The sequence below is a fragment of the Cebus imitator genome, unplaced genomic scaffold (genome assembly GCF_001604975.1).
Source record: "Cebus imitator isolate Cc_AM_T3 unplaced genomic scaffold, Cebus_imitator-1.0 Scaffold416, whole genome shotgun sequence".
Taxonomy (NCBI): Eukaryota; Metazoa; Chordata; class Mammalia; order Primates; family Cebidae; genus Cebus; species Cebus imitator.
This window is the reverse complement of record NW_016107731.1, coordinates 569,412-583,643: the sequence shown is the minus strand read 5'-3', so window position 1 is coordinate 583,643 and position 14,232 is coordinate 569,412. Positions and strand designations below refer to the sequence as shown.

At 38.5% G+C, this 14,232-nt stretch overlaps 1 protein-coding gene across 1 annotated transcript in view; it reads left to right on the top strand.

The window, feature by feature from the left end:
* AGBL1 (ATP/GTP binding protein like 1) overlaps window positions 1-9,418 on the top strand; it is a 401,609-nt gene extending 392,191 nt beyond the window's left edge. The window contains exon 15 of the mRNA XM_017509472.2: window positions 9,251-9,418. Within this exon, the coding sequence (XP_017364961.1) occupies window positions 9,251-9,418 (168 nt within the window). The remainder of the gene's footprint in view (window positions 1-9,250) is intronic.
* The last annotated feature ends 4,814 nt before the right edge of the window (window positions 9,419-14,232 follow it).

The following is a 14,232-nucleotide window of genomic DNA, read 5'->3' as shown; positions in this document are numbered from 1 at the left end:
TCTGTATTCTTCCTTTGATCTGCCTGTCATTTTTTTTTAATCAATACCAAAACATTTAATCATCATTGCCTACAAGAGCTTTTTCTTATCTGTGTGGGAAAACCCTTGTTAATAGTTTTTACTTTTTATTTTGGGACATTCTTGCCATGTATTCTTCCAGAGGGGAATTTGTTTTCCAAGTGTGAAAATCCCCAGTGGTGTTCTGATTTCCTTTGCTTTGATAGACTAATAGGAGGAGAATCAATGTCGAATGGTCGTGGGCCTTGCTTTCCCAGAATTTATTTACGTGTTCCTTGCTGTCTCTTGGTCCTAGGATTTATAACATAACCCTTGGGATATTTATTATTAATTTCATTCTCAGATATTTTATAGTTCTGTTGCTATTGTGAATGGAATTTTTATTATACTTAATAATTTATTTTGCTAGCTTATACAAAGAAAATTGATTTTTGTATATTTAATTTGTAGCCTGTCTGTTTACTCAATCGTTGCCTTATATCTGATAAATTCTTTCGGTTGATTTCTTTGGTTTGTTTTAGGATATAATCAGTCTTCAAATAATAATAGCTTGATTCTTCCTTGCTAATATATGTGACATTTTATTTTTTCTTATCTTATTGAATTGTTTGGGTCATGCCAAATAATAGTGGTGAAAGCAGGCCCTAGTTTTGGCAACAGTTTTAACAAGGACTGTGTTAATGTCAAGTACGATTTTAACAATTGGTTTTACATAAGCATTTGGTGCTGTTATTGATCATAATAAGTACTTACATAATATGCAGTGGGCCAACCACTGATCTCAATTTATGTATTAATTCCCTGAATTATCTCAGCAGCTCCATGAGTTAGATATAATTATGCTATTGCAATTATTATTTCCATTACATAGATGAGGAAACCAAGGCACTGAGAAGTCAAAGGGTTTCCCCAAGACCCTGCAGTTACAAGTGGAGCTAGGACTAGAAGCCCAACTTGGGACTTATATGGGTCTTGGGGCCTGTGTTTACACCCACCATGCCAGGCTGTCCTTTCAGGTTTACAAATAATTCTGTGAGGCTCATATGAGATGACTTATATCAGACATAGATGCACCCATCTAGAAGTTCCTGCTATTTTCTTCTGTTCTCTGCCCTTTATCTTAATATGTTATGTATATTAATACCTATATTACCAGATTTCCTAATGATACCATCATCATGCCGTTCTTAAAAAATACCCCCTAGATCATGTGTTTTTTTATATATTTTTATTTCTGAACATGAATTACTTTTTCTTGAATTGAGATATCTATCTATCATCTCTCTATCTATGAATTTGGCTTGCTGCTCTGTTTATGTGTTAAAATTACAGTAAGTTTTTGCTATGAGGATTATGTTAATATTTTAAAAGAAATTATGAAGCTTGTTTATGATGTGGTTTGCATTCAATGCTTCTCCTTCTCTCAATTTGTCTTCCTGAGGCTCTTAGCCATAACATTTTTGAGGTGCAGCCCTTTCTCTTCAAAATTATATATATCTTGCTCACTGTCTTAGGTACTAGTATAATGAATAATTATTAGACTGTTTAATTTTAGTTATTTATAGGGATCTCAATCCTTTTTCCTTTCTTTAATTATATTCCAAATACTTGGAGATCCTATTTGATATGCAAACCCAGATATTTTTTGGACCATAAGTGAATACTCTCTTCCTTCTCTTCATCCTCCTTTCCTCCCTTTTCCTTCATCTTGGCTTCTGCCATTACTACCATACTATCTGAGTCTGAAATTCCAAATGGGAGCATAGCACTTTTCCCTAATTTCTTCTAAAATTCCTATTAATATATTTAGCTCATCATTTTTTATCTAATCTGTTGTGTTAGTCAGTTTTGCATTGCTATAAAGTGGGTAATTTATAAAGAAAAGAGGTTTATTTGGCTTACAGTTCTGCAGGCCGTATAAGCATGGCCACAGCATCAGCTCAGCTTCTGCTGAGGCCTCAGGGAGCTTTTTCTCATGGCAGAGGTGAAGCGGGAGCAGGCATGTTGCACGGTAAGAACAGGAGCAAGAGAGAGAGGAGCAGGTGCCAGGCACCTTTAAACAGCCAGCTCTTGCATGAACTATTCACTCGTCCCCATGGGGAGGGCACCAAGCCATCCATGAGGCATCCACCTCCATGACCCAAACACCTCCCACCAGGCCCCACCCCCAACACTGAGGATCACATTTCAACATGAGATTAGGAGGGGACAAATATCCAAATCATCATCTACCCTTGAGATATTGGAAAATTTCTTGAAGTTGCCTTCTCTGTAATTTTTTATTTTCTACATTGATCAATCTAACTCACGATTTTGGCTTTTAATTTAGAAATTGTATTTTTCATTTCTTTTCTTTTCTTTTTTATTTTGAGACAGAATCTTGCTCTGTCAACAGGCTGGAGTGCAATGGCACGATCTTGGCTCATTGCAACCTCTGCCTCCTGGGTTCAAGTGATTCCCCTGCCTCAGCCTCCCAAGTAGCTGGGACTACAGGTGCATGGCACCATGCCCGGCTAGCTTGAGACGGGGTTTCGCCGTGTTGGCCGGGATGATCTAGATCTCCTGACCCATGATCCACCCACCTCAGCCTCCCAAAGTGTTGGGACTACAGGCGTGAGTCACTCCGCCCAGCCTAGAAATTGTATTTTTCATCTCAATAGTGCAGTCACTTGTAATTTCTTATTGTTTCCTTTTTGTGCCTTTTAATGTACTCTTACCAATGCAATATACTCATTTCTTTCAGGAAATATAAACAAACTTCCCAGATTTTTCCCATTTCTGGCAGTAAATCTATTTTATAAAAAGACATTTGCTTGGTATCTTCAGAGTGGCACCCTTTTATCTGCAATATTTCTTTATAGATTTAACATCTTTCCTCTGTGCATGTTTACAAAGGATGTTTAGTGATGCTCTGTTTTATAAAAAGTGATTGCCAGAGGTGCTTGTAAGACTTTGGGGGCAGATACTAAACCCTATTCACTTATAACTTGGGTTTTGTGACAAAGACAGAGGCCCACGCAAGCTCTGAGGATTGATTTGCTACCATCACACAAAGGCAGGACCTCCAGAGATGACAACTGTGGTCACTGAATTAGTAAAGCCAAAATCTGCAAAGGGACAATGTGAGCATATTTGACTTTTTTGGCCATGGCTTTGGGTATAGCAGTAAAAAAAGGGCAAAGTCTTCATTGGTAATTTCTAAACACAGCCCTATTTTCAAGCAGATTTGGAATCACAATTCAAACGTACCTGTAGCCCAAAAGACCTCAAGCCAAAAATGCTGTCTACAGTGGTCCCTGATTGATAGTGTCCTCAAATACTTAGGGGAGTAAAACAATAGTTCCAACTGGAGAAAAGAGTACTAAAACCACGCTACAAAAACAGGCTTTAATGTTCAAAAAGAAGTTTAGAATTTTAAAAATTGTGAAATAATTTAGCAAACATGCCTACATTATTGACACTCAACAGAAAAATCAAACTAATGAATGATGCCCGGATACACTGCGTATGCAGGAATAATCAGGCATGGTAATATAATATAACCATGTTTATACGTTTTTCAGAAACGGTTTTTTTTGTTTTTGTTTTTTTTTTTGAGACGGAGTTTCGCTCTTGTTACCCAGGCTGGAGTGCAATGGCGCGATCTCAGCTCACCGCAACCTCCACCTCCTGGGTTCAGGCAATTCTCCTGCCTCAGCNGCCTCAGCCTCCTGAGTAGCTGGGATTACAGGCACGCGCCACCATGCCCAGCTAATTTTTTGTATTTTTAGTAGAGACGGGGTTTCACCGTGTTGACCAGGATGGTCTAGATCTCTTGACCTCGTGATCCACCCGCCTCGGCCTCCCAAAGTGCTGGGATTACAAGCGTGAGCCACCACGCCCGGCCAGAAATGGTTTTGAGATGAATAAGTTTACAAGTAGATTCGGTCTAGTTGGAGAAAGAATTATTAATATGGAACAAAAATATGAAAAAAAAATCAGAATTTACTAGAGTTAGACAAAGTAATAGAAAATAAGAATGCAGGGTTAAGAGATGTGGAGGACAGAGGAAAGTAGAACACATACATTGAATATTAACTTATCTTTGATTTCCTTGACAGAGATAAAGGAGGGGTGATATTCAAAAAGATCATGGATGACATTTTTCTAGAATTATTGAAACATACTAATTATCCTGTCAATAAATTCCAAATAAAAGAAATGAAAATAAATTTAAATCTACTTCAGAAAATCCAAGATAAAGAGAAGATCTTAAAAACTGCTAACCTGAATTCCACCATTCTTTCGTAGGCATATATAACTTTTAAAACATTTTTTCCAAGTAGCCATCATTTCTTAAAGTTTTCTTTAAAATGTTTTAAATATGTGGATATTTTTCTTGATGAGATTATAGATCCCTTTCTTCTGCAAAGGCTTACGTTTCCTTGGCAAACTATGGCAATAAAGTCTGAAAGAAGCGTGTGTGGAAGAGAGTGGGGTCTGAGGATCGTCAGCTTTGCTTTCATTGCCAAACCTTTGGCATAAATTGTATGGCTGCATGCTTTGTACCTTGATTTCATTCAACTTTATTGAAATCATGAGCATTTTTCATATTGCTAAATGGTGGTTATAATTATAATTGTAATAGCTTCCTTATAGTCCATCAACTTTATTCCATTACAATTTCCTTAATCATTCCTCCCTTATTAGTCATTTATGCTTTTATTTCCCTCAAATTTGGATCATTATATGTAATACTGTCATAATAGACATTTGTATGCCTATAGCTTCTCTTTTATTTTGGTTCAGTTTTAGGGAGGGTTCTCTGAAGTGACGTTACTGTGTCAAATGTTGTGGAGCCACTGCCTTGAAGCTGTCAATAAATCTACACTTCCCCCAGGTATTTTCATATGTGCCGGTTTCAGCATGAAGGTCACCACTAAGTATTATAAGTTTGGAATATAGGCCAGGTGCCGTGGCTCACACTCGTAATCTCAACATTTTGGGAGGCTCAGCCAGGTGAATCGCCTGAGGTCAGGATTTTGAGACCAGCCTGGCCAACATGGTGAAACACTGTCTCTACTCAAATTACAAAAATCAGCTGGGCGTGGTGGCAGTCATCTGTAATCCCAACTACTCAGGAGGCTGAGGCAGGAGAATTGCTTGAACTCAGGAGGCAGAGTTTGCAGTGAGCACAGATCATGCCACTGCACTCCAGCCTGGTCAAGGAGAGTGACTCCATTTAAAAAAAAAAAAAAAAAAAAAAAAAAAAAAAAAAAAAAAAAAAAAAAAAAAAAAAAAAAAAAAAAAAAAAAAAAAGGAAAAAAATATATAGTCTATCAATATGCAGAGTGTAGAAGGCATTTTTATTTAAATAATGAAATGGAACATTTTCCCACATTTGCTTATTAATTTTTTTCTCTTTTGCTCACCGCTTATCAGTACTTAGGCTATTTAAACATCTTTTTGGACCTGATGTTTGTCTTACAGATATCTAACATAGATATTCTTCTTTTGTGGTGAGTTATCAAGAAATGCTGTTAAAAAAACACACATAGAGGGTTGTGCTGGTAAGCTTTGCTTACTAATACTATGCATAGATAGGGACCTATATTTCCTAGTAGCATTGGTGTTAGAATACTAGGGTGTCAGCCACTGTCGGCTTGCTTGACACTCATTTCTAACCCTCTTCTCTCTTATCTTCCTCGTTTAAAGAGCTTGAACAGGCTGCAACATTCAGTGACCAGCCCATGGTAAAGCCGGAGGTGGTTTTATTATAAAGCCTGGCCAATAAAATATAAGGAAGAGTGTGCTGGTGCCTTTTCCCCACATTTTCTCTTCGTTTTTTCTCAGCTGAATGATGTGCTCACTGGAGACATAGCAGCCACCATGCAATCAGATTGAAAGAAAAAGAAAAGAGACAGCCAGGAGAATGGCAGATAGTGTGGCCTTTATTTTATTAAATTGCTGAAATAATGCCATGAACCTTCTACCTTTCCCTCAAATTTATTTTTGTGCAAAATAAAACCTCATTTAAGTCGCTATCAGACTTTGTGTTACTGTCTGGGGAAAAAATTTCTAACTCAGACATCTGAGCTGGATGGGAAGGGAGTTGGATCTCTATTTTTTTTATTTTATTGTGTTTTAGGTTTTGGGGTACATGTGAAGAACATGTAGGATGGTTGCATAGGTACACACATGGCGATGTGGTTTGCTGCCTTCCTCCTCATCACCTACATCTGGCATTTGCGCTCACTTTTAAGCGAACCCAAAGCCAATTTTTTCATAAACTTTATACTGTGAACCCATGGTAACTGACCAAAATGGAGGTTGAAATTTCTAAATTTTCTTTGTTTCCCAGTTTGTATCCAGAGATATGAATGAGTCTCCTGAAGCCAAAATAAAATCAATTTTATTTTTAATGCTCACAACGTTTGACAATGGGCAAACAAAATTTAGAGGCACTCACATACCCCATACCCAGAGAAGTCAAGTTGCACTTGACAAATATATCACGCATCTGAGAGATAAAAATCCATCCATGCCTCTCCACATCCACGCATTTAGAGCCATTATTGATCCATTTATCACATACTGAGGATATGTCATTTGACAGGTATGTGCTTCATGGCAGATATGTAAAGGAAGAAACATACAGCAAAGTCTTTGTCTTTAAAAAGTTCTCTTCCATACCAGTGATGGAGTGTGAGAGGAGGTCATCTAGACGAACAAATATACTTAGCCCAGAAGTTCAAGGCTGCAGTGAGCTGTGATTGTGCCACTGCACTCCAGCCTGGGTGACAGAGCAAGACCCTGTCTCTAACACAAAACAAAACAAAAACAGAAACAACACTCAAATATGTTTTATACTGTGTGAGAGCAAAAAGAAAAAAGAGAGTAGTAAAGAGAGATTAATAGTGAAGGGCAAAAATGGAATATAAAGGCCTTGCCCAAGTCTCCAGAGCCAGTAAAGTGGTACAGGTTCCTTTAATCAAGGTCTTCTGGACTACTTGTTACAATGACAGCCATGACCTGAAATACGTGGGCCAACACCTGGGTCATCAAATTTTTTTACATTATAAAATAGTATCAGTTTAGCTGTTATTGTATAGAAGTTAACTGGTATGAAGGAACTGTCCCGAATTTATCAGTATGAGGTTTATTTTCTCGAAGGACTCCTTGTAACCTCTACAGAGCACCTGTTATGTGTCTGCCAGAGGCTGGAATTGCAAATGTGTATATGAGTGCTCCCGCCCCCGAGGGCCAGAGTCCTGCTCTCCTTTCCCTTCTCACCGGGACCTTCACTTTCTTCCAACCAAGCCAGCCATTCTAGAACTGTATAAAAGTGACCTAGAAAAAGGGCTGGGGAGAGAATCAGACCTCAGAGCTTTAGAAAAGAGATTCTGAGATTTCTCTCTAAAAAGTGATATTTTCTATTGACTAAAGAAAAGAACAATTTGTTCAACATCTGTTTTTCCCTCCTGACTAACTTCGCTCAACTCTGAAGTAATGTCTCCTTTCTTTAGGAAAACAGGTGTCAAAACATGCAGCAAATCAAGTTTTCAAACAGCTGAAATAAACTTAAGGATTTTCTACCTTTTTAATAATTTTAGCCAGGAATTCTTTTGTGAGGCTTATGATTTTCCAGTTTGGAAGTCTGTTTCTCCTTGGGGTGCTTATGAGCAATCTTTTTGAATTCTTATTGTCACATTCCCATCCTCCATAACCAATTACTGTTATTTGGATGTGAAAAATCTATTTTTTTTCCCATTTATTTATTTTATTGCATTTTAGGTTTTGGGGTACATGTGAAGAACATGCAAGATTATTGCATAGGTACACACGTGGCAGTGTGATTCGCTGCCTCCCTCCCCATCACCTACATCTGGCATCTCTCCCCTTGCTATCTCTCCCCAGCTTCCCACCCCCCACCGTCCCTCGCCTATTTCCCCCCAACTCACCCCAGTGTGTAGTGCTCCCCTCCCTGTGTCCATGTGTTCTCATTGTTCAACACCCGCCTATGAGTGAGAACATGCGGTGTTTGATCTTCTGCTCTTCTGTCAGTTTGCTGAGAATGATGGTTTCCAGGTTCATGATCCACTATTGATTATTTTTTATTTCTGTCAAATGTGCTTTATAAACAGGAAGATCTCAGGACCACATTGAATTCTATCATATTAAACATCTTTATAGGAAGAGAGAAAGATAAATTGAGTGAATATTGATCAATATTGTGGGGACTTTGAAACATTACTTGTTACCAGATGCTTAGGTATGGAGGGGAGAATTATGATTCCATTTTGCAGATGAGAAAATCTAGGCAAATAGAGTTTACCGAGCCCAAGATCACACAATTAGAAACTAATGAAACCAGGATTCGTGCTTAATTCTCATCTAACTTCAAAAACCACACACTTTGTGGCTCACCACAATGGTGTCTCTCTAGTCTGACGCATTTTATGTTGTGTAGTCAAGCTTGAATTTACGTATTAGCCTCTGGTACTTACCAGCTGCTAGGCCTTGGATAAGTCACTTGTATTCATGAGTCTGGATCCCCTTATCTGTAGAATGAACAGTCTATACCTCACAGGGCTTTGGTAACGATCCAGTGAGTTAATGCAAATGAAAGAGCTCAGAAGGGCACCTGGCATGCAGTACGTGATTAAGTTTTGTCAATTCTTATTATTATCTGTTTCTTCATGAATTATACTATAGAATACATGTTATGACTTTGTGCATATCTGAGTACAGCTGAAGAGGGACTTCTAACTGAATACTAGTTTTTTTTTCTTTAAAGTTTCAGTATTTAGTATTTATATATGAAAGATTTCCCCTACTCTTCACCACTGGCTGATAAATTCAGGGGAAGGAAAAGGTATCTCTTGGTAAGATGGTTTATGAACTTTTGTTTCAGCAGTCCCTTTTTAAAAATACAGGTAAAGCATTGCTGCTTTGACCATGGTGTGGGAAGGGGATGGACTCCTGGATCTCCATATACCCTCATTCCCTTTACAACCCCTACCAGCTCATTATGGTCATGGGGGTACTTCTGGGGAGCCCTGGATGTCAGCATCACGCAGACTGAGAACCACCAACCCACAATGTACAAAAAAACACACAATGGACAGTGACTGACAAATATAATTAATTTTCACTGCAAAAGGCCTGCGTGTAGTCCTTCTTCCCAATCTAAAGTATCACCACTCAGCTCCCATTATACATTGCCACAGTTAATGCTTTGTTTAACTGGCAGGGTCTACAGTTTGGTACCAGAGAACTGGAGGAGATGGGAGCCATGTTCTGCTTGGGCCTCCTCATCCTGGAGCTCAAATCTGCCAGCTGCAGCCATCAGCTCCTCACTCAAGCTGCCACTCTGCTGAGTGCTGAGGAAGAGGCTCTGGACCAGCACCTCCAGCGGTAAGATGCTCCCAAGGGCTCAGAGAAATCTGGACCTTGGTGTTTCCATTGCTGAATATCTCAGTAATGAAAGTCGAGCGGACCTAGGGGGTCTTTACACAGAGACAATATGGAAGAACTGCCAAGTAAAGGTAGGTGCAGTCACGCTGTACTGGATGACCCATACCAGGGACATCCTTGTTTCCTGCTGATGATAAAGAGGACATTGCCTGTTTGTACACACATATGCAAATATAAAACTGTATGTATTTAAATATATTTCCAGTTAACACATTTTACTTATGATAAAGGTGTGGCTTGGTGACACACACAGATATCTACATGCACTTATATTTGCCAGTTATGTGTTTATATGTATACAGATAACATTTTTGGAGCCATTACTCAGCAAAAAAAAAAAAAAAAAAAAAAGCAGTCAAATTGACACTATCTAGGCACCTGGAGACAAGAAATGTTTTACTCTTCCCATCTTCAAACAGCATCATTCCTTCTTGGAAGATAAAGAAAACCACCCAGAGATGATTAACGCATTGGCTCAGAGAACCGGACTCCCAGCCATGGCAGGGAAAGGCTGGATCTCTGAGAACCGTGGGGATTATTAATGAGCCAAGTGAGGGAGAACAGTTGTCCAAATGAGCCCTTTTGATTTTCTTTCCTGTAGAAGAATATTTTAGACTTGACCAAAACAAATTCAGGGGGCAAGAGGGGAAGAAATAATGGGCATGTGAGAGGAGAGGGGATGGACAGGACTCCAAGAAGCCCAAGTGGGCTCAGTCATTGCCCACCCTTTGAGTGTCAGAATGGATGGGGAAATTGAGCTGTTGGGGAAGTGTCTGTTGGTAAATGAGGAGGCATCTGGTCATGCAGTTCATGTCCAAAGGCAGACAGCAAGCCATTATCAAAACTGATGCCATCTTATTTCTGGCTCATTTTCATGAATTTTCCTCCTGCTCCTGTTAGGCTGCTGTTGTCGTGTGACTTCTTACTGAGTGGCTAGTGAAGCCTAGAAAGACCTAGCAGTGTGCCTTAATACTGCATTGGAAGGCTCTGGTTTTTCTGAAACTTCATTACCTAAATGCAATAATTAACTTCCTCATCACACCGGGCTGTAGATCATAGACTATAGAAACTTAAATGAGTACAGGGTTCTTTTCTCCATAAGTCTGATGCCACTGATGTATTTTGACATCACAGCCACTTCTGCCTGCCCCTGCTCCTTTCAGCACTCCTCAGTGTCTGAAGGCTTCATGTGTTTGGTCTCACTGGAAACACCAAAGTGTTTTCAGACTCTTCCTCTGACAACAAGCGCTTCCACCTGCCAGCATGTATATTTCAACTTGTGTTTTCATATTTTCCTTTACTAAGCCATCTTGGGTGTAGGCATGCCTGGATTTTCTTTCTTTCTTTCCCCTTTCCCCCCTCTCTCCTCTGCCGCTCATTGAGGGAAGACTGAGCAGGACTGGCTTTGCTTGCTTTCGTCCAATTGATTGCACCCGTCTGTTTGATCCAATGCAGTGAGGATTAGTTGCCTGCAAACTGGAACAAAAAGAAATCTATCAAAGAAACGCCTTTTCTAATTCAAGTCTGAAGAATTTGATGTCAGGCTTCAAATACAGTGGCTGCTCTATAGCTTATCATAAAGAGCTAGTATTATTTGCCCCCACCCCTCCACACCATTTCACACAGCCGTGAGTTTTTTCACTGCATCCTGTCCAAGGGTATTGAAGCTAGAGGTCCTCCCATGACCTCTGACCCTTCCTAGGCTGGTGCAGCTTCCTAAACGCAAGATACCTGAAAACAGGGTGTGATTAATATGTCTACTTTGAATAGATTTGTCTTAAGTTTGACTGGCATGGAGTTTGGTGGAGATCAGCAGGAAGGAAACTGCCTGTTTCACCCAGACATTTGTATGGTAATTATTTTCCTATTTGTTACGAAGCAGTTGACCACACAGATTGTGATTCTTGCCCAAAGGACCTAAAGACTACACGGTTGAGAGGGCAATCACCCTGAACATTGCTTGACCCCCAAAAATATTCCAGCCAATAAGCTTATGGTCATGAAAAGATGACACAGAGAACATTTATAAAATGAAATCTACTGGTTTAAAACCATCAACAGGTTTTGAGTAGCATTTGATTAGTTTCTGATGAATAAAGCTAAATCCTGAGATGTAATAATCAGCAGAGTGAATCCTAAGAATTTTGTTAGTATCAGGATTCTTACTGTAATACAAAGAATGTAGCCAATGTTTGTCAACACAAATCTGTGTATGTTTTAAAGAGGAAACCTCTTCCACCCTCCTCCATTCCTGCCTCTTTCTTTAACATAACAGGGTTTCCAGCATCCTATAAGCTTTGTGTTGTTGTTGCATAGAAGAAATTATGAATAACAAGGTGGGTGAGGGGCTCTGCTCCAAAGGTCTGCCCTAAAGAAATGCAAGGATGTGGTACTGCATCCTCTCCTAGGTCCGCAGACAGCCTTAACTCCTGGGGGTGATCAGCCAGGAAGACAAAGTGTGGCTGCACACTGTGGACATCATGTTTCCTGACAATAGGTTTCATGCCTCATTTACCATAAAAACAATTAGAGTGTAGTCAGCATCCACAGAGCAACTCACCATTTCTCAAGAGCAGAGGAAGAGCAGAGATAGCGGATGTTCGCCTGGTGGCTGACGCTTAAAATGAAGTACATGCGTGCTTTGTGGTGGATGTCCTTCGTCAGCCCTCTTCTTCCCAGTTGCTCATTTCAGAAATGTCTGCATGCTCATGAAGGCATCTTTTGATCTTTCCTTTCCTCTTCCTTTCTCCTTCCTCTCAATCTTATTCCTGGAAATAATGGTGTGTGCACTGCAGGAATGCTAAGCTGCTTCTTCAAGAGGAGCTGTTTATCCATTGTGACAGGTCTTTTGCAAAGTCATTTAAGTTTTGCCGAGTCAGCCACTGTTTGTCTGGATTTGTATCCCTCCACTGCCTCTTGGTCTGCTCCGTCGAGCCCCCACCTCCATTTGTCCCTCCATTAATAACTAGAGAAAGCTAAAGCTCAGCAATGACTCAATACCCACCGTGTTCTCCGAAATTATAGTCCTGTGTGCTTTAGCCAGGGCTCACCTTAGTACCTACATAAACTAGGTTTGTTTGGTACAACAACACTAAAAGAATAAAAATTAGACATAGATCTTAGAAAAAAATGTTTGATAATTCAAAAGGTGCTTGATTTTCATTTTTAAAAGCACAATTTTGTTGTTTCAAAAGAGAAAATGAAATTAGGAAAGCAGTAGATGGTATATATATAATATTTCCATATTACAGTTTTACTATTGAATCATTTTGTAGTTTTAAATAATCCACCTTTTATCACTGATTAGTAATGCCAGTTTATTATGTAGTATATACACATGCATGTACCTGGGTATATTTTTTGGATTTATATTCTGTTCCATTAGACTGTCTGCCGGAAACACATAGATTTTAATACTGTAGCTTTGTAATCTAAATGCATGATGCTGCAAACACACCTCATTAGTATTAGTTTAAAAATGTGTTTTGCTATATTTGCTTCTTTATTTTCACTGATACACCCCGTAATGAGTTGTTAGCTGCCAAAACCTAACCAGCTGGGATTTTAACTCAGGTAATATTAAAATTATAGATATTTTGGGTCTATTGACTGCTTGCCTATGTAACTTTTATAAAATTTGATATTTTTATTCACTTATACAGATCTGCTTTGGTATTCATCAGTACTGTAGGGATTCTTTAGGTATTCTTTTTACGTAGTTCCTGAACTTATCGTAATAAACTTTTAACTTCAATATTTTAAAAAATTTTGTTAATCTAAAAAGCGTATTTTTTACTACATTGCTTCTAAGTGCTTGTTTTAGTTATGTAGAAAATTTCTGGGTTATATATATGTTTGTTTGTGACTTCAACAAACTCACTAGTTATACCTGAAAGTATTTTCCATGGATTTTCCTATTTTTCTAGATAGAAAACAATATCATTTATACATTTTGACCACTGGCTTCACGTACTTCTTTTTCTTATCCTATGACCCGGGCTAGAGTTTTGAGACCAATGCGTAAGGCTGAGGATTTTATGAGCATCCTCACCATAAACCTAACTTCAAAATGAGAGTGACTCTGCCTTTAAGAATTAAGTGAAATGGCTCTTGGTTTGATGTTAATATTTCATATCTTTTTCATTATTATTTTTCTTAGCTTATTAATTTAACAAAGTCTGGATTGGACGATTAATTTTATCACAAGTTTCTTTAGCATCTAGAAAAATTACTTATTTGAATTAATAAAATATTATATTATGGATTTTCTAATATTCAACTATCCTTACATTTCTGAGGAAAATGTATTTGGCTGTGACCTGAAATATTAGTTTAATGTAGAGATTGAAGTTACGTACTGTAAACTGAGGAGTTGCATGCCTATATTTGTGAGTGAGTGAAATCTGTGCCTGGTCTCTGTTGTTCCATGAACTTGAACGCTTTAAATTTCCTAGGTTACATCTGCACCTTGAACATTTACTTATTGCCTGCAAAATCATCTGTGTTCTATTTATTTAAAACAAAAATATTATTTTTCCAATTCTAATATTCCCAAATAAGAATTACCAATGGCATTTAAATTGTCTTGTAATCATGTTCAGATCGTTTTAAAATTCAACTTTGTGTTTACTTACTTGCATTGGTCATCTATACCCATCCTATGCAATCATGTCCTCATTCTTTTTTTTCAATGTTGATTCATTTTACGTTTTTTCAGAGAACACCTTAAAAATAGCTTTTCTTTTTTTAATGTAAATC